The sequence below is a fragment of the Pelmatolapia mariae genome, linkage group LG16_19 (assembly GCF_036321145.2).
Source record: "Pelmatolapia mariae isolate MD_Pm_ZW linkage group LG16_19, Pm_UMD_F_2, whole genome shotgun sequence".
NCBI lineage: Eukaryota > Metazoa > Chordata > Actinopteri > Cichliformes > Cichlidae > Pelmatolapia > Pelmatolapia mariae.
Genome location: NC_086241.1, coordinates 39,748,347 through 39,776,165, shown reverse-complemented (window position 1 = coordinate 39,776,165; position 27,819 = coordinate 39,748,347). Strand labels below are relative to the sequence as shown.

The following is a 27,819-nucleotide window of genomic DNA, read 5'->3' as shown; positions in this document are numbered from 1 at the left end:
CTTGCTCTACGGACCACACACTGTCTCACCACTTTTAAATCACTACTCAAAACTCATCTGTTTAGAATTGCATACACTTGATCTGTCTTAGGCCATTTTTACCTTGCTCAGTTTTTATATTTGTTTTTATACTTTTATGACTGTTTATGTCTAAATTTTATCTTACCATGTTTGCTATATATACATTTTTCTTATGTTTTTATGGTATTCTTTACGTGTTACTGTAAGGTGACCTTGAGGGTCTGAAAGGCACCTATAAATAAAATGTATTATTATTATTATTGTTACTAAAGAAAGCTTTAGTTCTGTATGGTAAATATGCAGCAGTTTTCTATGTGAGAATTCAAAGCATGTGTCATTCACCCATTCATACAAGCAGTTTATTTCCCTATGCCTAAGTACTTTCTACATAACAGTCACACTCTGATGAACACATCAACTCAAGGTTCAGTGCCTCGCCCAAGGATTTGGCACGGAGACTAAAGCAGCCAGGCTCAAAACAGCAAATAGTAAATGACAAGAATGGAAATGTTGCATGATTGAACCAGGGCCATTCACATCCTTAGCTTTAGCCTTAGCTTATTTTCATTGATTTGATTGCATGGTTTTAGTGTGACATTGCTGGTATTAACAAAATGTATGTAATCTGCTCCATGACGCCTCACTGTAGATGGACTTCATCATTTACCCCTAACAAATCCACTCTATTATCAAAACGTTGGCACAATTAGACAGGCACAACTTTCAGCCAATCATTACAGTTTCCACATTACCATTTATGGTCGATTTAATCTTTCTAAAAGTAGGCGTCCAATTGCAGTGTGAGACAGGAGAGGTTCTTCTTAAATTTACATTATTAAGCGTTCAACTTCCTGGACCATGGTCTCCATCAACCAATTAGAACGGCAGAAACCAGCATTGTGATTGTGGGCGTGGACCGGGCGTGAGGCGTACTTCGCGACTGCTCAAACGCATGCGCCACAAAATCAGGGTTGGTTTCAGTGCAGGGTCAGAGGGAACAGCTGCTGTCACTTCAGAAGGTATGAGTGCCTGAGACAAAATGCGAATGTAGTTTGGTTTGATTCAGTGGATCTTTTCTATAAACGCGCGTGTGGCGCGGAAGTCGTTGTGTTTATAACAGCCAAGGCTAAAATTAGCCAGCACTGCAAGTTAGCCCACGCTATAACTCCAACATGACCCTTCATTAGTTGCCAGCTAAGCAGCTCACAACTTGCTCGCTAGCCTTCAGACAGAGCAGCTAGTGGGAAATGAATGAGCCATTTTGCTGCCCCGCTCCAGTTACCTCTCTGTTCGTCTTGGCGTGCTTAATTTATGGTCATAAGCTAGCTGCTGGCCTGGTGACACAGGCGAAACAACCCGAGACCCAGCTAGTCGTGTGAGCCAGTTATTTGGTGGGAGGGTTAAGGCTTAGCTAGTACTCTACTTGTGTCTCGTTTTAAACGAAGCCCCTAAACTTATTTTCTATTTCTAGCAGGGAAAGTGTCTGATATGTCGCTGTACGGCATACCATTCACGGCAAGCCTCAACCGTTAGCTTACAGAAGCTTTACCTTTTTTCATAGCTGAAAACCAAATAATTCGTGGGTGTTTCCTGCAGCGCACTCAGAAAGTGTCCTCAGCGAGGAAGCCGAGTTTTGATTTAGCGACAGATAATTCATTTGAAACAACTGCGTTCACTGACCGTTTTTACAGGTTTCACTTTAGTTCCGGTGTTGTGCCAAAAAGTGATTTCCGGTGCTTCTTTGTGTTTATGTCTAAAGTCTTTGGTTCTATTGATACATATTCTGCAGTCAACAAGACTTCAGATGTGGGTTATATTTAAAATAAAGAAATCTCCTGTATCTTTAAGTGTTCTACATTTTAGTCAATCCAGTACTGTTTTGGCACTTAAAATATCTTTATATAACTGTCATGGTATATTTGTTACAATTTCTGTGTTGAAAATGGCATTTTTAATTTCAGTGAGATTTTTAAATTCATAAATAATGGATATATAAAAGTTGCTTTGCCAAAACAGATTGCTGTCATGAGGTAGAAGCTACAATGTTCTGTCTATCTTAAAATAGTTTGATATTATTCATTAAAACATGCAAATACTGTGAATCACTTTTTGTCACATCACCGGTTTTCTTTCAAAGACTTCAGTATTTCTATTACACCAGCAGCGTTTAAGTAGGGATGTGTATAAAGTGTGCATAAAGTTATCTGCTGGACAGAGATTTTCACTGTTGATGTCTGACGTGATGATTATTGATTATTTGACTTACAGTTGGAAAAGTAAAATTTGGCTGAGAGGCCATACTTTTTGGGTCAAGTCTTGACCCCATAATGCATTCTCTATTGTTTAAGAGTAAGACTGTATATTAAAGATGCCTATGAAAGACCTCGGAAACCAGTTTCTTGACAACTTTATTTATAGCTTCATATTTATTACAACAAGTTTAATTTATAAATATTTTTTTTATCCTCAGAGTCAAAATGTAGAATAAATAGAATCATTAGAGTTGTCACAATACTATCGGTATAATACAAATATTTTCAATACCACTGGGAAGATTTTGACTGCTCCATGCTGCAACAATGGAAGTAATGGCGAAGCAGTCAGAGTTAATTTTCCCACTTATAAGTAAAATTTAACAAATAAGAATTTAAGATCAAATTTAGAGATTTGATTCATTTTACAAATTTAGATAATTTCATTTCAGATGTGGCCGGTGACAGGGAGGTCTGGGCTTCCCTGCTTAGGCTGCTGTCTGCGCGACCTGACTTCAGATGAGTGGAAGAAAATGCGTGGATGATTTATCGTTTTAATTATGATTGAAGAAGAAGAAGAAGAAGAAGTGGTTGTCAAAAATGTTCGTCCAGCGTGATTCATTCTTGAAGAATGTGACTGATGGTGCCTCTGTTTAGAGACTTTTTCACATTAAGCAAATCTCAAAGTTAACTTGATATCGGAGTGTTTCTTAGTGTCAGAATAGTCACCAGGAACGTCGCTCATTGAAATGCACTTGAGGTTTTTATAATCCCATTTCTTCATGGTGACAGCAGCACGCCCTTTATCAGCAGCTTTGGTAACAGATTTGTTGTACTCGCGTTCACTGCTTTTTTGTCAACTTGTCTTTCTGATAAATTCCCGTTCTCCGACTCTAACTGGTGCTCTATTGGTGGATAAATACACTGATATATTGACAAATGCTCGAGACAATATTTTACTGACTAATTTTTTTGCTTCAATGCTTCATTTAATGCACAGCTCTGTAGTGCTCGGTTGTGAACCCATTGTGAATGTGAGTATTGCACTGCGACTAAAAATAGAGCTGCAATAGAAAGGTATCTAGGAGCAGCATGTGAATAAAAAGCATCACATTAAGCCCGCTCAGCCCCCAGGATTTAAACAAAAAGGAACATGACATAATAACAGCGAGATCGAGCCATTTTGGGACACATAGACTATTTTAATAAACGATTTAAATAAAGACTATTTAAAAATTAAAAAAAAAACAGTCTGGATGAAAGACATTCCCTGAATGATGGTGGTGGAAAACCCACTCTAACACACTGGTCTGAAATATTTCACTTGGTTTAGCATCTGTTGACTGCATAATGTGGGACTGACATCATTTTAATCCCTACCACACCAGTCAGTGCCCTAAGGACGGAGAAAAGAAATGTCCCATCATAGAATGAAACTGATTACTTAGAACAATTCTGGACTGATTAGCAGTGACTCCCAGTGGGAAACGTAGACCCAAACCGTGGAAGCTAAATTCCCCCCACAGCACTATAGAGTCCTCGCCCTGCAGGTTTAGTCTTTTCCTTGTCATTTGTCACCTGACTTTAGATTTGAAAAACCTAGACTGACCTTCCAAGTTGATAACCACCATCACTTGCATATCGCAGTTGTTGGTTGTTGGCAGCACGTAGCTCCAAGCTGTCCCGTGTATGTTGAATTGGCCATTGCAGGATGGCTCCCTCTGTCCTTCTTCTGGTCATGAAGGTCTTTGGACTCTGAAGACAACTGCTGCTGAATTTCAGTGAGCAGCTGTGTGGTATTTGTGAAAGTAAGAGTGAAACACTTTGTGGTGGATGAAGTGAAGAGCAGAAATGGAACCAGACTGATAAAACCTCTCTTCTGTTGTAATCAATTTGTATTGTGAAAAGTAATGTCTGTGTAATGGTTCACTGAGGTTCAAGCTTAGCTTAAAAAACTGATTTGTAATGTGTTGATGTCTCGATACTGTGGAGCAGAGTAACAGTGGTTAATGGTGTGCTCTCTCTGCGTCTCAGCCTGGTTGTCCATCCAGCATCATGGGAAAGAAGAGTCGGGTGAAGACTCAGAAGTCGGGCTCAGGAGCCATGGCTGTGGTTTCCCCCAAGGAGATGATGAACCTGATTGCTGAACTGTTGCAGAGTATGTTTCCATTCAAAGTGCTAAAATAAAACCATTATGTGCACGTACACTGCTCCATTATTTTGTGAGTACAACAAATATACCAATAAATCAGGCTATAATAAGGTCCTAACAATATAAATTATAATATTTTTGATTTACACACCAGTAAAAGTAGAGAAGAGGTCAGTGAGACTGACCCTAGTTGATGTTATGCTGAACACCGGATGATATTTAAAGTGTTAAATTTTAACATGCAAAACTATGAAATGCTCATTATGCCCTGGTGGGAAATGATAAAGTAAAAATGGAGATAGTCGTAAGCATCATCAGAGCTGCGTTCTACACTGCAATGTTGGGACTTTTGAGGTGCCGTCGAAAGTAAATACATTAGCATACAGACAAGCTGTTTAGCTAATACTAGCTTAGTTGTGTGTTTTGTTCAGCTATGCAGACTGCTCTAAGTCCTGATAGCTAAATGCATAATGGTAGATGCAGAAAGTAGCCCTGATCCTGCATCAACAGCAGGCATTAGACCAGTGACTTTCTGCAGATGTTCAGCAGCCTTCATGTGCTGATTTCTGCTCTGTACTTGAATATTTATTGCTCCTTCTGGTTTCTTGGATAAGGTGGCTGTATAGTTGAAGTGTTGACAATGTGTTTTCCCAGAATGCAGCAGTGCAGCAGCCTCTGCTGGTAAAGAGTGGGAGGAGTACCTCCAAATAAGAGGCTTGGTGGAAAGAATCCGCAAAAAGCAGAAGGGTAAGTACATGTATAGTATTATGTTAACACATGATTGAGACTTACCATACCCATCCCATTGGACTAAATGATAATAATGTTTGTTTTGTGTGTATGTGTTCAGGCATGTCCATTGTGTTTGAGGGCAGCAGGGAGGACCACTTCCCTGACCTGATGTCTTGGGCTAAGGAAAATGGGGCCTCCTGTGAGTGCTTCACTGTGGCCAACTTTGGGAAGGAAGGCTATGGCCTGAGGGCCACCAGAGACATCAAGGTTTCTACTTTGATTTTTAGAAAATATTTTGAAGTTGCCTCCTACTTCACCATCACATGACCAAACATGGGATATTTGATAGAGGAATAGCTTTTTATACTAGAACTGCCAAAGAGTTCATTTTGAGTCCCAGAACTCAAAAGTAAAACTTCATAGTGTCTTTTTTGAACACTTTTCCTAAAATGTATCATATAATTTTGGGTTGTGTGCAATTAAAATGTAAAATATTATAATAGAAAATAATAACTGTTGCAAACCTGTAGGTTTTGCAAAAATTGGGTCTACAAGGGTTCTCTAAAGGAACCAGTTCTAGAACTGATTCCCAGTAGTTCAGTTCCTTGGAATTGTTATTCCGCCCATCAATCCTGGTTATCCGTTCGACTTGCACAAAGGACAGAGCGCAGTGGTAAAGTGCAACTTGAGCTCTTTGAAAGCCCTGCACAGACGGCATGCTAACGTTAAGCTGGTCAAGAAGCCAGAGCGATGTTAGGCGAGTGAGTGCCGACTCCAGCCCAGGAGTCAGACCATTAACTTCAACAGGTGACAAACTGATGAGCAGTCAGGCTGCGGCCTCCGTTACCAGCTGCTCATGTTTCTAAAGTAGAATCGATTTACTGTTTGTGCTGGTTTTCATCTTTGTGTTCATACCTAAATACTGAGAGAAAGATGGTTTATGTGTCCTCATTAGCATAGAGATTTGTGTTGGTGTGTGAGGCTGTAGCTGTAGGTTTATATTGTTAAGTGGTAATTATGAGACGATGTGCATGAGCAGCTAGAGATCGAACCATGAAACCATCAAACAGTTCCGATTAGTAGTCATTACTCTACCTTTAAAGCTATACCCACCCGAATCAGCATCGCTAAATTCATATCATTTCCCATCCCTATACTGGTTACCCAGTAACATGTCATATTTACTCACAGCAGCTTTCATATCAAATGTGTCATTATACAGGGGTCAGGATGGCTAAAGTTAGCACATGGAGATTGATGGATGAACATATAGGAGACTGTAGTTATTACATGGCTGATATTGAACCACATCACAGGGGGTGGAGTGGTTGACAAATGAGTGGAGAGCTGCTGGTTCCTGGCTGTGCAGAGCAATGGGAGCGTGTTGGCTGTCCAGAGTGTGGAGAATGAATCTGAGCAAGTAAAGATGAACTCCAGAGCACAGCAGTAGAGTCAGTTATGACAGTTTGCTGGTAATGACTGTATTTGTTTTTAGCATGCCTTTACTGTTTCCTTTGTCTGGGGCAAGTGTTGGCTATGCATCCATCATTTTTATGCAAAAGGTGTTTATGGCATCATGGCTTCACATCTTTATGCCACACTTGGTTTGTTTAGCAAACTTGTATTGCCTGAAGCTACACCTACCTCTGGAAGCTACCAACTGCCCAAATCAGACCAGTCAGTGCCAGGGAGATGGTGCTACTTGGATAACTGTGCAGCAGACACAGCTATCCCTGAAAGTAGCAGGTTAGGCCTACCTGTCAAATCAAATCAAATCAAATCAAATCACTTTTATTGTCACATCACATGTGCAGGTACACTGGTACAGTACATGTGAGTGAAATGCTTGTGTGCGAGCTTCACAAGCAACAGAGTTGTGCAAAATACAATAATGTAAAACAAGCAAAATATAAAAATGGCTAATCTAAAAAGTAATAAATATATGTACAATATGTAAAGATATATACATTACTGAATGTGTATACTAAATATGTTTTTCTACGTGTGTGTGTTTGAGTGTGTATATAGTATGTATATACATGTTTTACAAATGAAATAAAGTAAACAATAAAATAAGATATATAAAATATACAGAGGTTGGTATGTGCAAAACAGTGGTATTTATATACAGTATGGAGTGCATAATGTCTGCACCCCCACAGGCTTTCAGTACATCAGTGTCAAATCCATTTTAAAATCAGAAGTTGATAAATACTCTGACCTCTTGGAAGAGGCTGACCATGTGATCTGTTGTGCTCACTATTATTTACTGTGTGGTTTACAGGCAGAGGAACTATTCCTGTGGATTCCCAGGAAGATGCTGATGACAGTGGAATCGGCACAGAACTCTATACTGGGTAAGAAATTAAGTTATTTACAACTCATAGCTCATTCCATACAGTTTTACACATTAAGAGGGCATCATAGCACGCCAGATCTCTTCCTCTGAAAAATATTCCAAGTCTGCAGAGTCAGCCTGTCGGGCTGCTGCAGGACACGTGCTGGGTCAGTACAACAGGAGAAAACAAACACATTGTTGGACAGGTCCAGCAGTGGAGAGGAGACATGTCGCAGAGACGATGCATGTTTGATTTGCTGCAGTAAATACTTTTATATAATCTGTAATCAGAAGACAGAACAACACAAAGGTTTTTATTAGTCAGGTTTCATTTTTGCCACGTTCATAGATCTTTTTGATGTGTTTTATTTTACTTATTCTAACATCAGTGCACATATGTAGAAATAATTTTAATAATACTGTGATATGAAGGGTGTATCCTTTTTTTAACTAAAGGCCATCAAAGCTCGCGGTGCATTTAAAACACAAGTTATATGCTGTGCCCCTCCAGACACGTGGCACATGTCCATGTGACAGACTCGTCCCATGTTGTGGAGTCACTGCAGCCATTGCTGCTGTCAGCAGAGTGAAACCTCAGATTCCCCCTCTCTCTCTCATCGTTTTGGTCCTTACTGGTAAACGGCTGTGGAACTGAAGCACTCTGAAACTGGCTCATTGTTTGAATACACCTTAAAACACCATGAACAAGAAGTTTTCGCTCCTTGTATTCACTGGTATCAAACCCACCAAAGCACATTGCTGGGTGCTGCTCACTGGAGTTGTTGCCACCAGTTCAGCCACAGTTTCCATCAGGATGCAGCAATGTTTAAATCGTTGTTACGGAAGAGAAAAAAAATCACAATGTAACGTGTTTTAATCTCACGGTAGTTTACTTATAATATTATAAACCTTTAAAAATGATGAAATTTTAAAAACTGAATAAATAAATGCATAAAAATATGATTTCTGGTCATATGACCCTGTGACCTCTTTATTGCAGGCCCTTTGTATAGCCAGGATCGGATCCTGCAGGCCATGGGGAATGTGACGCTGGCCCTCCACCTGCTATGTGAGCGAGCCAACCCTGCTTCCTTCTGGCTACCATACATCCGCAGTCTTACTCAAGAATATGACATACCTCTGTACTACCAGCAAGAGGATGTGCAGCTCCTACTGGGCACACAGGCGGTGCAGGATGTCCTCAGCCAGTATAAAAACACTGCACGCCAGTATGCTTACTTCTACAAACTGGTACAGGTGGGCAGATACACAAAACAAAACACGGGTTGTCAGCAAGTATCAGTGGGCACTCTGAACATAAGACGTATAAACACAATTGAATCTTAACCTGATATTAAAGCCTGAGGTCTGTTAAATGGTAAAGTTTGCTATCTTTTAAAGGAAGGTTGGAGGTTGATAACTGGGTCAGTTGTGACTTCATTACTGCCAGCTTGAAGGCCCATCAATACTGAAGATGAATTAATTGTAGGACAACTTTGACCAATCTTGTAGGAATGTGGTCCAATAGAGACGGAGAAGGAATTCTCAGTCAGCTGGAGTGAGACTAAATGCCAGTAGTATTACAAGTAGCTGTACGTAATGTGTCTATGATTATGAATATTTTTGTTTTTTCTAATGGTTAAAATTTTATTGTGAAAATGAAGTAATTACTGATTAAGGTTAGTGATGCTTGGCTCAGTAGAGCTCCGACTCTTTGCCAGCCTGGCTCCAGTGATGGGAGGAAAGTTGTTCAGCCAGTACGATGTTACTGAGAGCTTACTTAACAAATGATTTCTCAGGTTAAATGAAGATCCAAGTTAGTGAGATGGGCTTCATGTTTTCAGAGGAGCCACAGTATCCAGGGTCACGCACAGGGAGGATGGAACATTATTAATGAGTTACTCGGCCTCTGTGGGAGCAGAGTTTGGGTAGCTGCTCTGTATTGTGATGACACACATCCTTGAACTTGAGCACAGCACTTTCAAAGAGACATCTACTGTGATAACACAAACTTTACAGAAGCTTGCGCTGCAAATCTTAAGACTGCAGCTCTGCTTCCTCTCAACTCAAAATGTTCTCAGGGGGTTGAATGAATTTGGCCGGGAATGAGAGCCGCTCCATCCAAAGTGGGATGGGCGGCGTCTCCTCTAGCAAGAGCCAAAAAGAAATGTTCACCTGCTCCGTTTGGGGAGGGGACCCAATTGGACCAGGTGCAGAGTCTGACATTTTTTTGTGTGTCATAGTTGGTGCCCCTTGATGGATGTGACTGGCTGTCATTACTAATTATTTGACCAAATCTACGGTTTGGGAATGTGTCCCCCTCCATAACAAGACCGACCCAGTGAACTATGGGAGACCTGTGAGGTCCACGATACAGCCCAGTTATCTCATCTATAACAGGAGTTTGAGGTGTGCAGGCCGTTTGTTGCAAGGGGCTGTGACAGGGATGGAGGTGCTCAGAGATGACTGGATGCATAGATAGGTGCAGGACTAGTTTAACAAACCCAGAGCCTTTAGTAGTGATCCAATATCCACTGTCTTTTACTTTGGGGGGACGGACGGACGGCCTTTTACCAAGGTGTCCCAGCAAAGTGCCAGTTGAGTATAGCAGGCTTGTCATGTTGCTGTCCCCACCATGACCAGGAGAGGGAGGCATTGTGTCAGGATTGACATGGAGAACAAACCCAAACATCTAAAATTAGCAAAGGAGTTCCAGATGGGGCCGAACCACAGATGGGCTCCTGTCGTCACAGATGAACTACGGATTATGATCTGATATTTTCCCTTCTTTGGAATTCAATTGGCTTATGAGCTTCTAATCAGACTGTGATGGGTGGGGAAGGGTTTTTTTTTATTTTATAAATCAAAACCAGCACAATCTTTTTTTACAGTTAGGAGAAAGATTCAGTTTGTGAACTTGTGAAGATCACACACTGGCTTTTTCTGTCCAGTTTAATGTGCCAACAAATTGAGTGAGATATAGAGAGTGATTATATGATGAAATGTTGCTTAACAGCCTCAGACAACAGATAGTGGGATGCTAATCTGAAAATATGCTAATGTTCCATTATTAATCTCAATCATGGTGAAATGCCAGCTCAGCTTTGATCAGGACTTTCCACAGTTCTCTCTGAAGTCGGCCTCTTCTTCTTAAGAGGCAACAAAAGACCACTTTTTCAAACATTTCTTTTAGGTGTGTGTTTAATTGGATGACATACAGGAAGTACAGCTCATTTTGCATAACGACAGCAGGTATGAATGAGAGCTATATGTGGCTGAATCATTTGTTTCAGATGCACATCTAACGGAGTGTCCCTGTTTGAATGACTATATATCTATATTGTTGAGCACAGTGATGGAGAGATGAAAACTCCTCCACACTGATGAGAGAGACTGATTAAAATCATTAAGAAATACGATTTCAGAGTAACTGCTGCTGAATGTGATCGTTTAAGTTGTTGAGTTTAGGGTGAACTTAGTTTGTCACACACTGCTTCTGTGTTTTAGTTTGGTTTCTGTTAAATAATGGCATGAAACTATAAGGTCCAATGTCATGTGTGGTTGGTCTGAGGTTGTATCTACCTAACTGTAGACTCTGGTAAGGACCTGCTGATCTTTTCCTGGCAAGTAAAAAGATCAGCAGGTCCTTTACACAGGACCAGGTAGGCTTGGACAGCCTTTTCCATTTAATAAATGAAATCATCATTTGAAAACAGCATTTCATATTTACTTAATTGTTTCTTTATTTGACTAAAACGTGTGACAAACATGCAACAAACTGAGAAATCATGAAAGGGGCAGGAGATCCTCCCTTGTTCTCCTCTCCTTCCCTCATACCCAACAGTCACAGGCAGATGGCTGCCCCTCTCTGATCCTGGTTTCTTCCTGTGCAAAGGGAGGCTTTCCTTCCCACTGTCACCAGGTGCTCGGTCACAGGGGCTGGTCTAATTGTTGGGGTTCTTCCTCTAATGTTTTAGGGGTTTTAACCCTACAATACAAAGTGGCTTGAGGCCATAGTTGTGTTGATTTGGTGCTAAATGAAAGAAAATGTATGGTATGGTTTTTCTGTGCACTGTAAGGTCAGAGCAACAGTGTACAACTGCAGGGTCTGTATTAAAAAAAGAAAAGAGGAAATGCTGGAGCTACTCTGAACTTGACTTTATCAGGAGGAGAGGTTGTGCATGCACGCACGCCTGCCTCAGGGTAAAATGGTGTGTGGTCACACACCATTTTACCCTGCATGCAGTGACACTGATTCATCCCTACAGATGAATTCAGAGAGCCGTACTTGTCAAGTTAAAGAAAGTGACCAAGTTCTTCCCAGCCGCTCCTCATAAATCAGCCAGCTTGATAAATTGACCAGTGTTAGCCATTTGCATATACATCAGTCTGAGTGTAGAGCTCAAACGGATATGCTCATAAATACTGTTTGTCTATAGAGTTTACCTGAAACAGCCACCATCCTGGGTCGGGTGGGCCAGTGTCCCTCTACAAACAAGTCTTTAGCAGCCATTGTGAAGTGCTGCCCAGCTGTTGGTGGTTGTGTTGAAGCGTCACCACCTTTATTTTTAGTGGTCACTGCAAGGAAGTACTACATATGTAGAATCACAGTTGTAAGTAAGTGTTGAGTTAATTTTCCCCAAATTAAGATTTAAAAAGATGCTTTTGTTTGCAATGGGAAATTTATATCTATCACCATCTTTGCAGTTGGTCCTCGCACACATGCACACTATAATCATATTAGTGTGCCTGCGTGTATACATGCTTAGATATGTGTCTGTCTGTCTGTCTGTATGTATGTATAATAGTAAACACACACTTTCCAAGTTTTAAGATCATTCCAGCACATCTCTAATGAAAACTGTGCTTTTCATATCAGCCGTGGAGTATTGTCATCACCCTGCAGTGCTCACCTGGGTTTGTGATAACTCGACAACAAAGTGACATAGAAGCTTTAAATTGATACTACAGGTGTATCTACTAAAAATGTCAGACGAGTTTGAATCTCAGTGACCTCGAGGTCAAGGTCAGAGGTCAAGTTTTCTGAAAATCTCATGAATGCAATAACTGCAGAACAAGGCAACATAGGATTTTGAAATTGATACCAGGTGTATCTACTAAGAGGATGACACCAGTATCTTTGATATTTCCCATGTCCTAGGCCTGCTCAGGGACACCCTCGACAAGGCCCAATGCTGTATTTGGTGATATGTTAGCATATTAGAGGTTCTCTGACATTAGTTAGTACATATGCACATGCATATATCCAACACGCGGGGCAGAGGGACAGTGGGGGTGAATGTGGGCGGTGTATGTGTTGTGGGGGATGGGGGTTTGGGAGTGAGGAAGGTACATTCAGGTCAGTTCAAATCCAATGTGACAAGCTAATTTTCCAGCCCGGTCATCTGAGGAGGAGGAGGGAGTGTGTGTGTGGTGCATGGTGTGCTAGGATGGATCAGATGAGAGGACACACCTCCATGATCCATCCTAGCTCAATCGTCAAGCCAAAAGGAACCCAGAGCTGTTGCTCTTTTAGTTATGCTGCAGAGACACTAATCTGTTTGCACCGCTACATCGCAGGGACTTTGTTTCCGAAGAAATTTAAGGCCCTAATTATAAAAACTGGCCTTGGATTACACTATAGTTAGGCTGAGGTTTAAAGAACTGGGCCTAGTATTGAGGGTAGTTGTCAGAAAATGAGTGAAACTGTGTAATGTTGTCTGCAGTGATGGAATCATGACGGTGTGTGAGGTTGATGTTGAGTTCACGTGAATGTTGATCATCGTGAAAAATGGGAATGTGGTTCAAAACTGAACTGTTTTAAGTAAATGGAACAAATATTTATGTGACCAGGAATGAAAAGGAACAAAGATACACAGTAGTTTCATTATTCATTATTGTCAAGGATTTAAACTGTTTTAATAAGTAAAAATATTTTCAAGGAACATTTCAACGTTAAGGCTAACCGGTGGATTCTTCTGTATCAGTGCAGGTAGCCAACGATAGCAAAACTACTGACTGCTGAATAGAGTGGACAGTATACTTTGTTTTGGGGTTTGTTCTTTTTTTTTTTTTTAAGATAAAAGTCATGGCTGCAGCCCGGGACGTTCCAGAGTGATCCCTGTTAGACTGATCTTTAGGTCCTAATTTTCCACCAAGTCATCGGTTCTGTTACTCGTCAGAAAACTGTGGTGTAGTACCATCTGTACTGCAGTACACATCCTGTAAAAACTTCATTTATTTGACTTCAGACAGCATGAAGATAATGACAGTTGTTAAAGCCATTCTCCATGCTTTACAATGGCCTTAGTGCCTGTAGTGTTTCATGTCCACTTTAACAAGATCCAAATGCACCAACTTGTTATGAAAAGGTCATCATCAAAGAGGATGTAAACATCCTTTTTAATGCTACTTTGGACCTTTTTAACATGTGAGTCTGTAGAAACTGACTCTGTTTTTTGGAGCCAGCCTAAAGTGGACAATCGATAATTTACTCACTTTTAGTTTGATGTTATCTGTTGTTAAATATTACAAAAAAGTATACTGTATGTTGGTGCCACTTAGCTTCCTGGTGGAGCAGGTGACTGTATGTCACAAGGCCTCAATGCAGTGGCCTGGGTTCAGGTTTGACCCAGAGACCTTTGCTGTCTCCCCTCACTGTCTCACCATCCCACCACACTTTCCTGTTTTAAAATAAATAAAAAATGGTGTTAAAAATGCCCCGAAAGTGTTGACGTAGTGTTTTCAGTATTCAAATTGATATTTTATTAATCGCGTTGGACAACAGACGGCAGGGTGCTGAGTCATGTGCTTGGTCCGCTCTTCAGCAGCACTGTAAACTGTGGTAACTGATTAGAATTTGTTACTTTGTAACCTCAAACTGTGTTTCTTCGGACTGTAAGCTACACTGTTGGTGGGTAAAACATCAGAGCTGTTACACCGAGGAATCGGCAGAGCCACCCCTCACTGAGCAGCTGTTTGGTCTTCCAGTTGTTCTTACTCTTTGGCCTTTGGTTCGTATTCCTTCATTTTCGTCATGAACTTCACTAAATTGAACGGTTTGCCGCTGATGCAGGTGGTGCAGGTGGTGCCTGTGGCTTTGGTGGAGGAATCTGTGGCATCCATGGACACAGACACTTAGACAGGCACTGATTCAAATTACCCAAATTGATGAGACAGACTTACGACGGCTGCTGGCCACACCAAATTAGGCTGACGGTGATATATGTGTGGGGTCAAGTGTCATGCTGCACTAAGAGACCACACACTGACACACACCCCTGTTGTAGCCATGTATTGTTTGACAGGCCTCTCAGGCGAAACCACACACACACACACACACACACACACACACACACACAGTTTTGTGATTATTTTGTTCTTATTCACATCGTGTCCACCTTCCCCAGACTCATCCCACTGCCAGCAAGCTGCCCTTGAAGGACTGCTTCACATTTGATGACTACAGGTCAGTGCGTAGCAGTAGTTTACATGTTTGTTTACCTTGTCCAGACTCCAGCCTGTGAATAACAAGCTTTATTACAGCTCTGTTGTGACTTTTACATACTTGCCTTCATTTTGGTGGTAGAGAATCACTATGCAGTGAGATCCACAGGCAGGCTTGTAACATAACTACACTCACAGTCAAGGTGGACATGTTTATAGTAATGGGCTGTATATAGTACTTTTATAATGTTACTGACCATTTGAATTGCTTGACCTAGCTCACATTAAATTTGGAATTACATCCATTAACCTCATATGCATTTCTTTGGGCAATGGGAGGGAGGTAGAGTACCCAGAGAGCACCTATGTATGCAAAGGGATGGAAACGTCACACAGAGAGGACCCAGCCAACTGTACTTTGAACCAGTGATCTCCTTGCTGTGAAGCCACAGTCCTAACCACTTGTAACCCTAAACACTACTTCTGGACAATTGTAATGAATTATTATCAGGTTGATTCAAAATGCTGCAGTGAGAGTACTGACAGGGACTAGAAAGAGAGAGCTTGTTTGTCTTATATTGGCTTCTGTGTTCATTGGCTCCCTGTTAAATCCAAATTTAAAGTCCTTCTCCTCACATACAGGTTCTTGAATAATCAGGCCCCCGTCGTAAAGACCTCATAGTACCATTTCACCCCAGTAGAGCACTTCACTCTGAATGCTGACTTGCGTCTGGAGCCTAGGATATTTAAAAGGCAGAGCCTTCAGTTTTCAGGCCCCTCTTCTGTGGAACCAGCTTCCAGTTTGGATTCAGGAGACAGACACTATCTCTACTTTTAAGATTAGGCTTCAAACTTTCCTTTTTGCTAAAGCATATAATTAGGGCTGGACCAGGTGACCCTGAATCCTCCCTTAGTTATGCTGCAATAGGTGTAGGCTGCCGGGGGATTCCCATGATGCACTGGGTGTTTCTTCTTCTCTCACCCCTTCTCACTCACCATGTGTTTATACACCACTCTGCATTTTTATCATGAGTGATTATTAATCTCTGGCTCTCTTCCACAGCATGTCTTTTGTCCCATCTCCCTCCCCCCATCCCCAGCCCCTTGTGGCAGATGGCCCCGCCCCTCCCTGAGCCTGGTTCTGCCAAAGGTTTCTTCCTGTTAAAAGGGAGTTTTTCCTTCCCACTCTATCCAAAGTCTTTGGTTTTTCTGTATTGTTGTAGGGTCTTTACCTTACAATACAAAGCGCCTTGAGGTGACTGTTGTTGTGACTTGGCTTCATATAAATAAAATAAAAATAAAAATCAAATCCATACTGGGCTTAATTTAATGTCATATAACTTGTTTTAAGGTTCTCTTCTGCCAGTTATCAAAGTACTTTGTGGCAAATAGGATGGCTGTAACTAAGGATGTAGATCAGGCCAGTTACTAATTGGAAGGTTGGTGGTTAGATCCCAGGTTACTCCTGCGTGCTCAAGTTTCCTTGGGAAAGACCCTGAATTGGAGTGTGGATGTATGTGAATGTTAGATTAGGTGTAGAAAAACGTGTTTGTATAAATGGGGGAATGAGGCGTGTTGTATGTAAATCACTTTAATTGTTCTAGTAGAGTAGTAAAGCACTATGTAACTGACAGTCTGACTGATCAACATATTAGTTCCATACAATCTGGTCGATCTACTATTGCACAGTCACCTCACTCCTATTTGAGAGAGCAGTTGTTGCTAACTAGCCGGCCTCAACCCTTGGCCTTGTTTTCAAAGACCTACAGTTTACCAGTCCTCTCTCTGCTGCAGTGTCTAGTTAGCGACGCTCCAGCTCACAAAGGAACGAGAAACATGTTAATGGTGTTTGTTTGATTAACAGGTGGGCCGTATCCTCTGTGATGACCCGTCAGAATCAAATCCCTACTGAGGATGGCAGCCGAGTCACCCTGGCCCTCATTCCTCTCTGGGACATGTGCAACCACACAAATGGACTGGTGAGCGCACACACACACACTTGTATACTTCCCAGGAAATTGATTCTGTCCATTGGATGTTACCATTCATGTGAAAAGGGAGACGCCATCTCTGAATCGCAGAGTGTCTTTCACCATCGTACGATGCTTTAAGTGCAGCCATTCCCCAATTCTGTGTGAATGGTGCTCATAGCCATTGATCAGTGGCCACGAGTACCACTCTGCATTTAAGTTTTATTGAAGGGTCTTTACCTTAAAACATGTAGCATCTCTCGGCAGTTTGATTTTATATACATGGAATCAATTTGAATAATCTGCATATTAATGATTATGAAGTTGACCTCAGTCAGTGGTACTATTTTTGTCATCATGCAAATGTACCGTCGATAAGTTTGGGGACAGCTGCAGTCAGCTGAGACTGAAGAGTTACTGAAAACACATCCAGATAAACAGAATCAACTTTCTGGGATTTCTTACCTGGATGATTGAGGATACATCAACACACTTGTATACAGTGTTGTAACCTGATTGTTTAGCACAAGGTAAATATTCTGACACGAAACACTCTGTGCTCTTCCCTCATGTGATAAAATTATAAGCAGTATGTGGTTTCATTTTCAGCAAGTTGGAAAACATTCTGTTGAAATGAAAAACTAGAGATGCAGTGTTTAAAGCATTTCTTTTTGCATTTTCTTTTTTTTTTTACATTTAAGGTCATCAAACAAATATTAATAATATTGGAAAAGATAACCCAAATAAGTACAATACAGTAAAAACTGGAGATTTAAATAATTTTATTAAAGGAAATGTTATTTAGACCTACCTGTAATTGTAATTACTTTTACCTGTAATTGTAAAAGTAATTGCACCTTAAACATAGTAATTGCTGGTGCCGCCCTTGGCTGCAAAAATTGTAAGCAAGTATTTGCGAACCAGAATGAGCAACGGGTCTTTCCCATCGCTGGGAAGTAATTTTGACCCACTTTTCTTTGCAGAATCGTTCAAATTCAGACAAACTGGAAGGGTTTTGAGGATGAATAACCTTTTTCAGATCATGCCAAAGCATCTCAATGTGATTTGAAACAAGACTTTTACTACACCACTCCGAAACCTTAAATTTGTTCAGTCTTTGTCTGACTGGACATAAGCAGGGCACGAACTGATGGCCAGCCGTTCTCCTTCAGGATTATCTGGTATTGAGCAGAATTCATGGTTCCATCAATTACAGCAAGTCGTACAGGTCCTCAAGCAGACCCAGACCACCACACCGCCATGTTTGACTGTTAGGATTTTTTTTAATGCAATACTGTTTGTTTTATGGCAGATGAAGGAATCAAGAATTTTTAGGGCAAATGTGAGACAAGCCTTTGTGTTCTTTTAATTCAGCAATGATTTTAGCCTAGGAGCTCTGCCATGGATACCATGTTTGTTTTAGTCTTTCTTGGTGTTAAACCACGAACACTGAACTTAACTGAGGCAAGTGAGGCCTGCAGTTCTTTAGATGATGTTGTGGTTCTTTTGTGACCTACTGAATGAGTCGTTGATGGGCTCTTGGAGTAATTTTGGTTGACTGACCTTTTAGTAGGTTCATCACAGCTCCAAGGTTTTTTTTCCATTTGTGGATAATACCTGTCAGTATGGTTTACTGGAGACCCAAAGTCTTAGAAATGGCTTTGTAACACTTGGAGACTGATAGATGTCCATCTGTCCATCCATTTAAACATTTCCTACCACATATCTTGATCTGGTTCACAGCAGTCTGAGCAAAGAAGTCCAGACTTCTCTAACCACAGCCACTTCTTCCAGCTCATACTCAGGTGAGTCCTGGGTCTGCTCCAGGACCTCATCCCAGTAGGACATGCCCGCATCACGTCAGCTAGCAGGCATCTTGGAGGCATCCTAGTCATCTGCATCATTGTGGACGCCGCCCCAGACTGTCTGTCAATCTACCATTTCACTCTCCCCTTATTCATCAAAGACCCTGAGATACTTGAACTCCTGTACCTGGGGCAAGAACTGATCCCCGACCCAAGATGGCACTCAACCTTTTCCGGCTGGAAACCATGATCTCGGACTTGGGGGTGCTAATTCTCATTCCCACTACTTCTCACTCAGCTGCAAACCACTCTGGTGCAAGCGGCAGGTCACCACCTGATAGAGCCAACAGAACCGTATCATCTGCAATGAAGAAAAATGAAATCCTGAGGCCACCAAAGTAAAGACGATGCACCACCTGGCCACGCCTGTATATTCTGTCCATTAAAAACTATGAACAGAACATGAAGCCCTGGCGTCCACCACCCTCCGCAAATGAGTCTGACTTACTGCCGACAATATGAAGCTTTGTTTGTACAGGACCTGAATAAGTACATATGTACTCTGGCATAGACTTGCCCAGGTTGGCTGAGAAGTGTGAAAGCGTTTTTTTTTTTTTTCTTTTCTTTTTTTCCCCCTACAGTTGGAGCACACACTCTGGACCCCTCCTTAAATAGGGTAACTACCACCACCGTCTGCCAGTCCTAAAGGACAAACACACCTCCATGTAGTATTGCAGAGGAGTGCCAGCCAGGGTAGCCCTACAACATCCAGGGGTGAATCTCAAACAGTTGCACAGTGGCACGGCCCCTGGGGTGGCTAAGTACGTTAGTGATTTCAGCTCCGTGACGGGCAAGTCGTCCCCTCCTCCTCGGACTCCTCAAAGTGTTCCTTCCACAGCCCGACTATATCATCAGTGGAGCGTCCCACTACTACTGTAAACAGTGTGTAAAATACCGCCTCCCCCTCTCGACTTGTCTGAAGTTTGCCAGAATCACTTTGAGGCCAGCTGAAGTCTTGTTCCGTAGTTCCACTGAACTCCTCCCACACCCGAGTGTTGTGGAAAATACTTTCTCAGTTCACTGTATATTCAGTCTTGGATGGCAGTGAATGTCCTTAATGTCAGTTTATTGGGGTATTGTCTCTTAATTTTTATTTCTAAGTGAGCTTTTCCTTGAAGGACCTCTGGTTACATTCATCTAGCTCATGAGAAGCAACCCAATAGCATGATGTTAACAGAATCATATTTTACTGAAGTTTTTTCATTACATCAAACTGAAGGTTTTTCTTTATATTTACCTTTAAATGCAAATTGGCAAACTCCAGTTTTAGTATCATGTCCCCTTTCCTGCATTTGTCTATGACCTATAAATTAGCATTACAGTGTGTGGTGACAGTGTAACATTACTGCTTGGGAAGCCAGAGTGTGGACTGTGGGAACTCACATGTCAAACTTGCCTCTCTAAACTGAGTCCAGTCAGCTTCTTGATTCAGCTCAGAGATTATTAAGTCAAATATGTTGCAGCTTACTGACATTTGGAGCCACAGCAAAAGGTCTGACTGGATGCGTCCTGCTGCAAATCCATTTGGTAAGGGCTGCATTGATAACATTACTTTTAAACTTGCAGATCACCACCGGATACAACCTAGAGGATGATCGCTGCGAGTGTGTGGCACTGCAGGACTATAAGGAGCACGAACAGGTGACGAGATCATCACTTTGGTCTTTATGTGTCCCATCTCTATGTACACAAAGCCTCAGTTATAGAATCTAATTAAGGTGACTGTTTAAGCTTTAAGTTAGACTCACTACAAACTCTATGTGCCTTTTTTTATATAGCTGTGCTGCTATTTTATCTTCCATCAGCAGAAATTTTAACCACTTTGGTAACTCTTTTGTATAATATTTTAGTTGTTTTCTTGCCACTATGTAGTGACAGCACCTGAAGTCTGGAAATGAACGCTAACAATATGTGACTGAGAGTTGTCAATAATTAGAATTACGCCAAGAAGGCATCTGATGATGATTGTCAGTGATGCAGTCATAATCCTGTGTGCACATTGTTTCAATATTCTGAAAATAGTATGTTAACAGTATATTTTATGTTATTAAATTCAGTTCAGCACCAAATTACAACAACACTTGCTTCAAGGCGCGTTATATTGTAAGTTAATGACCAGAGAACACTCCAACAAATGGATGAGCCCGTGTGAGCAAGCGCTCTGCTCTGCAGATGATCAGTTAGCAGTTTTACAGCTACTCTTTCATGAATTCTTAAAGTAAAAGGAAAGTTGGAAATTAACCTGTAATTAGCTAAGACAGGTTAGGTCAAGTGATGGCTTAATTACCACCAGCCTGAATGACTGAGCTGTCACTCAATAACAGAGATAGGTTGATCATATTTAAGATTGGATCAAGTGCCATGCTTCAGTCTTAGTCTTCAGCCAATGTCTGTCTCTGTGTTAGCCCTGCGACACACCCGTGTACTCGGCCTTTCGCCCTGTGGTAGCTGGAATAGGCTCCAGCCCCCGGCGACCCTGGTGAGGATAAGAAGATGGATGGTTTTTGCCATTTTTACGGCTGAGGGGTGAGCAAACAGGCGGGCAGGCAGCGTGGACACCCAGTAGTGTGAATGCAAAAACGAGGTGACATAGTCATCTGAAATTCATACCATCTACCAAAAGTCTCCGGCAGTTTTCTGAATACACCTAGGATTTTGATATTTATAACATAGGTGCATCAGTGTTTGTTTTTTGTATCATTGTAGCGTTCATATAAAGCACCTTGACGCAGCTGCTATTGTGATTTGGGGCAATACAAATGAAACTGAATTAAATTTTAAGAATTACAAGCAAACGAGTAGCTTAGAAATAAGCTGACTAAAGCAAACATATTTCTAAGGGGTTTTAAAACAAACTGTTGAACTCCTTAAGATATATACCAAGTTGGATATATATACTGTGTTCATACTGCTAGTATGTATAGATCCTGCTCACTGCGGGCAGGACTCCCAAGTATTTTGTAGAATCTGACGACATGCTCTTTCCACAGATCTACATCTTTTATGGCACAAGATCCAATGCCGAGTTTGTAATCCACAATGGCTTCTTCTTCCAAGACAACGCCCACGACCGGGTGAAGATCAAGCTTGGTGTTAGTAAAAGTGAACGCCTTTACGCCATGAAGGCTGAAGTTCTGGCGAGAGCCGGCATCCCAGCGTAGGTTCAACCACTCGATCAGCAGATCTCTGCACGCTTTAATATGGGTCAAGAAGAGCTCCAGGCTCACTATAAGCTCTGTTCATGTAGATGCACTTCTGTCTTCCAGCAGTAGATATTTCCACCAATTAGGCTCCTCTTTGGTATAATTAAAGCACATAATGTAAATGTTGCAGCCCCCCCCCAAGTTTCAATTTACTATCCACCCCAACACTTTCATCACCAAGAAGCTTAATCAGTTTATCATTAGCTTCTTAATTTTATGCAGCATTCTCAGTGCAGCATTTTTAATCAGACGCCTTTAATATCTTATTGATGACAGCCTAAATCTCAAAAGTGGAAATTAAGTGAAACAATCCATGTTGTTGCTGGGGTGATATGCTCGTAGATGATTTTCAAAGGGACGAGTCACCTCGGTGACATGTGGAGTCGCTGCTGTCATCACTCTTTTTCCTACAACATGAAGATCAGTCTGTGCGGGTATTTTAAGTGGCAATAACAACCTTTAAACACCCTGCAGGGCGTAGACTGAGCCTTCCTTAGCTGGCTGCACTCCTGCTTCTGCAACGTTGGACAAAGGGATAATTTAATAGGAAGAGTAGGGAGGCAGCTGTAATGCATTTGTTGGTTGTAATAATGCTGACCCTGTGCTGCTCTGATCGCCACATCGATCACTTTGCTGAGGCAGGGAAATATTGTCACTTAAGGTCTAATATATCCCTTGTTTTGTGGCCTCCTGCTGGCTTTCACAATCCACAGGAATACTGGAAATTGCAGTTATTAACATTATTGTTCAGAGGCCAATGGAAAAATCAGATCTGCGAGTACGAGGTGAACTGCAGGCAGATGTCAGGCTTGCAGGATTTTTGTGAAAGCTCACATGTGGACATCCATTAGTTTTTAAAGGAACCTGTTCTACTTTTCCCTTTCTGTCAGACTGTGTTCTAACGGTGGTCTGTGTTAAACATGGCTGCAGATTCAAAGAGTGAGGTCGGTGTGAAGCCACCAAGAGTTCAGGTTACAGAATGCTGTAAATACTCAGTTTATCCCTGATGTGGTCCCCTCAGGTGCTCAACAACAGGTAGCCCGGCCCACCTGTTGTTGGAAACCTTTGGTTTACACTTGTCTCAAAGGGAGGGGAGCTAACAGACAGTGGATGAATTAAAAGGCTGCATCAATACATCAGCGCTGGGTATGAGATACAAATCTTTAGCTGTGCACTCCGGAGTCTGAACGAGCCACTGTTGGTCATTTTTACGTAAGCTGTCTTACCAGGTGTGTCTGCATAGCACTCGCTTTCAACAAGGCATTCGTGGACAGGCATGCACAAAATATTTCTCACATTTAAACAGGCTGGCTCTGTGGTTTGCACTATTATTAGGACAGCTTCAGATGTTCAGATGGATATTTGTCTGAAGTGTCAAATACAAAGCATCAGGAAATGGTTAGCCAAGGTTAATTCTGATCATATGTGAACATGAAACGCATGACTTATGGTTTTCAAATTGATATCATAAGTGTGTCTAAGTTTCCTGAATGTCTTGTGAGTGAGAGGGATGTTAAAACCACAGGTGAATCTGCCTGAAGGCCCAGAGGTAGCTCTGTCGTGCCACTGTGTTTTTGGGTGAACAGTTTTTGGCACTTGTGTGTTGGTTTTATGTTTTTCAGCCCAAGACGATGCTGCTTCATTCACTGTCTTGTTAATGACATTGATTTGGATGAGATCGATATCGTTTCTAAAAATCTTTACTAGTTCAGTGCAATTTTGTGGGATTTGTGTGTTGGTTTTGTTTCTTTGCTGTGAAGTTACATGATGTATGGCTCAGTACCTCTCTCACTACACCATCCAGGTCATGTGCTCTCTTCTTGTAGTTGAGGTTGTTTCATACAGGAACTTATAGATATATATGCATTTTTTAAAAATTTAATTAAAAACACTCTTAATTAATTAATTTGCCAGTTAAATTGTGGAAAATAAGAATCAGGATTCTGACAGTTTTTTCCTTGTTTTTTCATCACCTACCACTGCATGAAATGGTATTTTGTACTGTGGAAGCTGTCCCGTATTCTGGGAAACAAATGGTACATTCCCAAACTGGCGAACTGTTGCTTTAAGAACTTGTGTGCAGAGCTGTGGCGTTGGTATGGTTTAATAACTCTTTATTCTGCTGTCTTTCAGCTCCTATGTTTTTGCCCTTCACTGCAATGAACCCCCAATTTCAGCCCAGCTCCTCGCCTTCCTGAGAGTCTTCTGCATGACAGAGGGTAAGGCGCCGACACATTCCCAAAGTGAGGTCTCTTGTTTCTTCAAGTTGAGATGAACTCAGACATCATTTGACCTTTGGAGCCTGCCTCTTACTACTTGTCTTCTGTGGTCCTGCATATACTAACATGTATGTAATTTCAGATGAACTAAAGTACTACCTGCTCGGAGAGCGTGCCATCAATAAGATCTTCACCCTGGGCAACAGCGAGTTCCCTGTGAGCTGGGAGAACGAGATCAAGTTGTGGACATTCCTCGAGACTCGGGCTGCTCTTCTACTCAAGACATACAAGACCACGTCAGAGGTCAGTGTGGTGGAGGTTTAGGTTAAAGCTTCTCCGTATTTCAAAGGCAAACATATTTCCTGTGTAGCCTTCTGAATAGCAGACGTGACTTACACGCCTGTTAAAGTGTATTTTTATTCTCTCCTGTTTTTCAGGAGGACCGCTCCATGCTGGAGAAGCCTGATCTGTCTCTTCATTCCCGCATGGCTATCCAACTCCGCCTGGCTGAGAAGCAGATCCTAGAGAAGGCGCTGGCTTGTGGCCGAGCCAAACGTCTGTATTTCCAGAAAAAGCTGGAGGAGGGGGCGTCGCTGCCTTGTTATGAGGAAAGTGATATCGCTTTGCTGGAGAATACTGAAGCGGATGCAAAACTTCCAGTTATCCTGCGTAAGGTGGAGGAAGGCCAGGAGATCCAGGTGGATGAGGACAGTCCTCTCCTGAATGGGATGAAGGTGGTGTACGGGACTAATGCAGAGGCTAATGGAGAACGAGATAAGGACGATAATGTCAGCACAGATGTTAACTCTGCTTTGGCCTCGATGGGAAGTTTGAGCCAAAGGGAAGAAGCTAACCTAAGTGCCAGTCGAACTGAAGACGAACCCAAAGAGAACACTGTTTAAATAATTCCAGTAACTGCCACACTCCATGCTATTTATTTATTTTTGTGTCTCTTCAATGACTCAGAAAAATAGCTGAAAAAAGAAATTGAATTAAAAGTCATGGAACTTCTGTGTGTGTTCATCTAGTGTGGCTTTTGTTAGTGCTTGATTGCCTTCCAGGCTTCTATGCAGAAGATATTTTTATTACAGTGGAGTTTTAGTTACCTTTGAAACACAGGTGTAAACTGAAAGTGCATGGGAAGAAAGCAAAGGCAGGTACCACAGAATAGCACCTCGAGGCGACTGTTGATTTGGCACTATTTCAAATTGAACAGGTTCTAGAAAAAGGAGGAAAAGGTTTTAGCTGAATATCTCTACAAAGCCAAAATCTCCCTGTGATGTGAATGTGTTGGTTTGTGTGTGCACTACTGTCTGGTTAATGGAAGCACGCAGAATGCTCTGTAGCTGAGTCACAGGTGTTCAAAATAACACGCTGATCTGGAAGAGTTTTTGTATTGGAATATTATTTAGCATTTTAAGAAGTAACTAAGTAATCTGTAGTGTAAGCTGCACTGATTAGGAGTAGTTATGGCTACAGTGAGAACTATATGATGAAGCCGTACGGCAGCAGCGACTCGGTGAGACAGAGGGAACACCTTTGGAAGCTTTTTCTTCACCCGCCTTAAAAATGTGCTCGTCCAATCACTGACATGTGAGACGTGGAAACGAAGAAGTGTGTGTCGTTCTCTAGGTCGGCATTGATTGAAGGAGTGGCCTCAGTAACTGTGTCTGCGCTGGTCACGACTCAAAATCTGACAGGCCTGCAGTGTAACAGTTTACCTGATGTACACTGTGGATGTCAGGGCTTACCACACTGGTGATTTCAAGCTAAGTGAATGTGGCAGCTTTGTAGATCTTACAGGGATGCAGACCGAGGCCTCAGAACCTGTTTGAATGAATCCGTTCTGGATAAACGCTGCACCAAAGATGTTGGACTTTACCTAGGAACTTCTTTGCATCAAGCTCTGGCAATTGTATCTTATTTTCAACATGTCTTCCTCAGTACATTTCTTGGTTCCTATTAAAAATTAAAGCACATACAGTTTTTCTCAGTCATTTCTTTGGAAGTGGAAAAAGATCAAATGCTGTTAGAGTTAACAGCGCTATTATAGTTGCAGACTAAACATAGCTTGTCAGTGTTTACCACAGAATTGGATTGTAGTTATACCTGTGATGGAGAGACCAACAGGACACGCCCACTTTGTTAAAGAAATAAATGCTACTGCGTACAGTTTTGGAACAATATTGGCTCCTCTCTGATCCAGATTAGCCTCAGGTTCTGCTGTTAAAGTCAGCAGAGCTAAAGAGAGGATCAGCCTGACACTGGAGAAACAGAGAGATGAGCTGGTTAGTGGCAAATTTCAAAAAGCAAAGGCACCATTCTTTCTGAAAGCTAAAAAAACCCTGCAAAATATACATTCATATTCTCGGGGATCCCACCCAAGTTTATATTTAGCAAGCAAACACAGTTAAGGGAGCAGATGATGTGTGCCGCCGTTATCCTGGGAGGCTTTGTGCCAATAAAGCTTAAATAAATTCAAACCTTTATTTTTTTGAAGTCATTAAAGATGTTCTTTATATGATCATTCCAGCCCTGAAAAAAACCAGCTTAAAGATAACCATGACACTCATGCCCATGATGGATATATGTAACCTGCTGACCACAGCTGTATCTGGAAGATCTGAGCTCCTTAAAGCCTCTCCATACATACCACTGTGTACATGCACTACAGTTGGTATGTTGTGAGCCTGCGAGAAAATGAGCACAAGACGCCTTTCCTTTGAAATGTGTTGATTGGGCATTTCCAGCTTTTTTTTCTGAGTCACTAATCATCTCAGCTCAACAGAAGTCTGGATTTAAAGGACGGGCGTAGCCGTCATGATGTTGCCCACTGGCTGGGGAACTCTGCATTTAGAGTTCTTTAGCTTTACATTTGTTTCCATCATGATTTTCTAGAAACTGAAGTGAAAATGTTGGCGTAGGGTGGGGTGCTGAGTTATCGCCTTTAGTTGGTTTGTTTAGTCTCCTGCAGTCACTAATTGTACAGGTGCAAGACACAAATGTCTGCTAATCAGTGCTAAACAGATCAAATTCTAGAATTTAACAGAAACTGAAACAAACCTTTTGGATTAAAAAAACTGCTCCATCAGCAGAAACACTGTGGAGAGGGTTAGGGTTCAGTGACTGATATCAGTCAAGGTGAAGCAATTGGTAAATGGACTGGTTCTTATATAGCCCTCAAAGCGCTTTACACAACTTGCCTCACGCTCCAATGGATGCATCATAGAGCAGCTTAGGGTTGGGATTTCGCCCAAGGATATTTGGCATGCAGACTGGAGCAGCCAGGGATTGAACCACCAACCTTCCGACTAGTAGGTGACCTGCCAGCCTGATTCTATCAGTCAAACTGGCCATGCTCCTAACTTGTTGAATACTAACCTTTGGAGCAGCTGCAAGTGTCCACTCACACATGTATGTATATATATATATATATCTATATATATATATATATATATATATATATACACTGCTTTTTATTTTATTTTATTCTATTTATTTATTTATTTTCCACCTTCGATGTATATTGGTTTCTCTTTTTCTTACTTTAGCACCTTTGTGGTCCAGCTACCCAATTTCGCTGTGCAAGAAACTGCACAATGACAATAAAAAGCTCTAAGT

The 27,819-nt window shown here is 41.6% G+C and overlaps 1 protein-coding gene across 1 annotated transcript; it reads left to right on the top strand.

Annotated features, from left to right (window-relative positions):
• Positions 1-953: 953 nt before the first annotated feature.
• setd3 (SET domain containing 3, actin histidine methyltransferase) lies at positions 954-26,177 on the top strand. Its single transcript, XM_063498789.1, has 13 exons — positions 954-1,040; positions 4,308-4,431; positions 5,080-5,172; positions 5,276-5,424; positions 7,442-7,514; positions 8,496-8,752; positions 14,905-14,963; positions 16,806-16,920; positions 20,343-20,417; positions 21,767-21,933; positions 24,113-24,198; positions 24,341-24,501; positions 24,636-26,177. The coding sequence occupies exons 2-13, from the start codon at positions 4,329-4,331 to the stop codon at positions 25,098-25,100; spliced, it is 1,803 nt and encodes a 600-aa protein (XP_063354859.1). The 5' UTR covers positions 954-1,040; positions 4,308-4,328; the 3' UTR covers positions 25,101-26,177.
• The last annotated feature ends 1,642 nt before the right edge of the window (positions 26,178-27,819 follow it).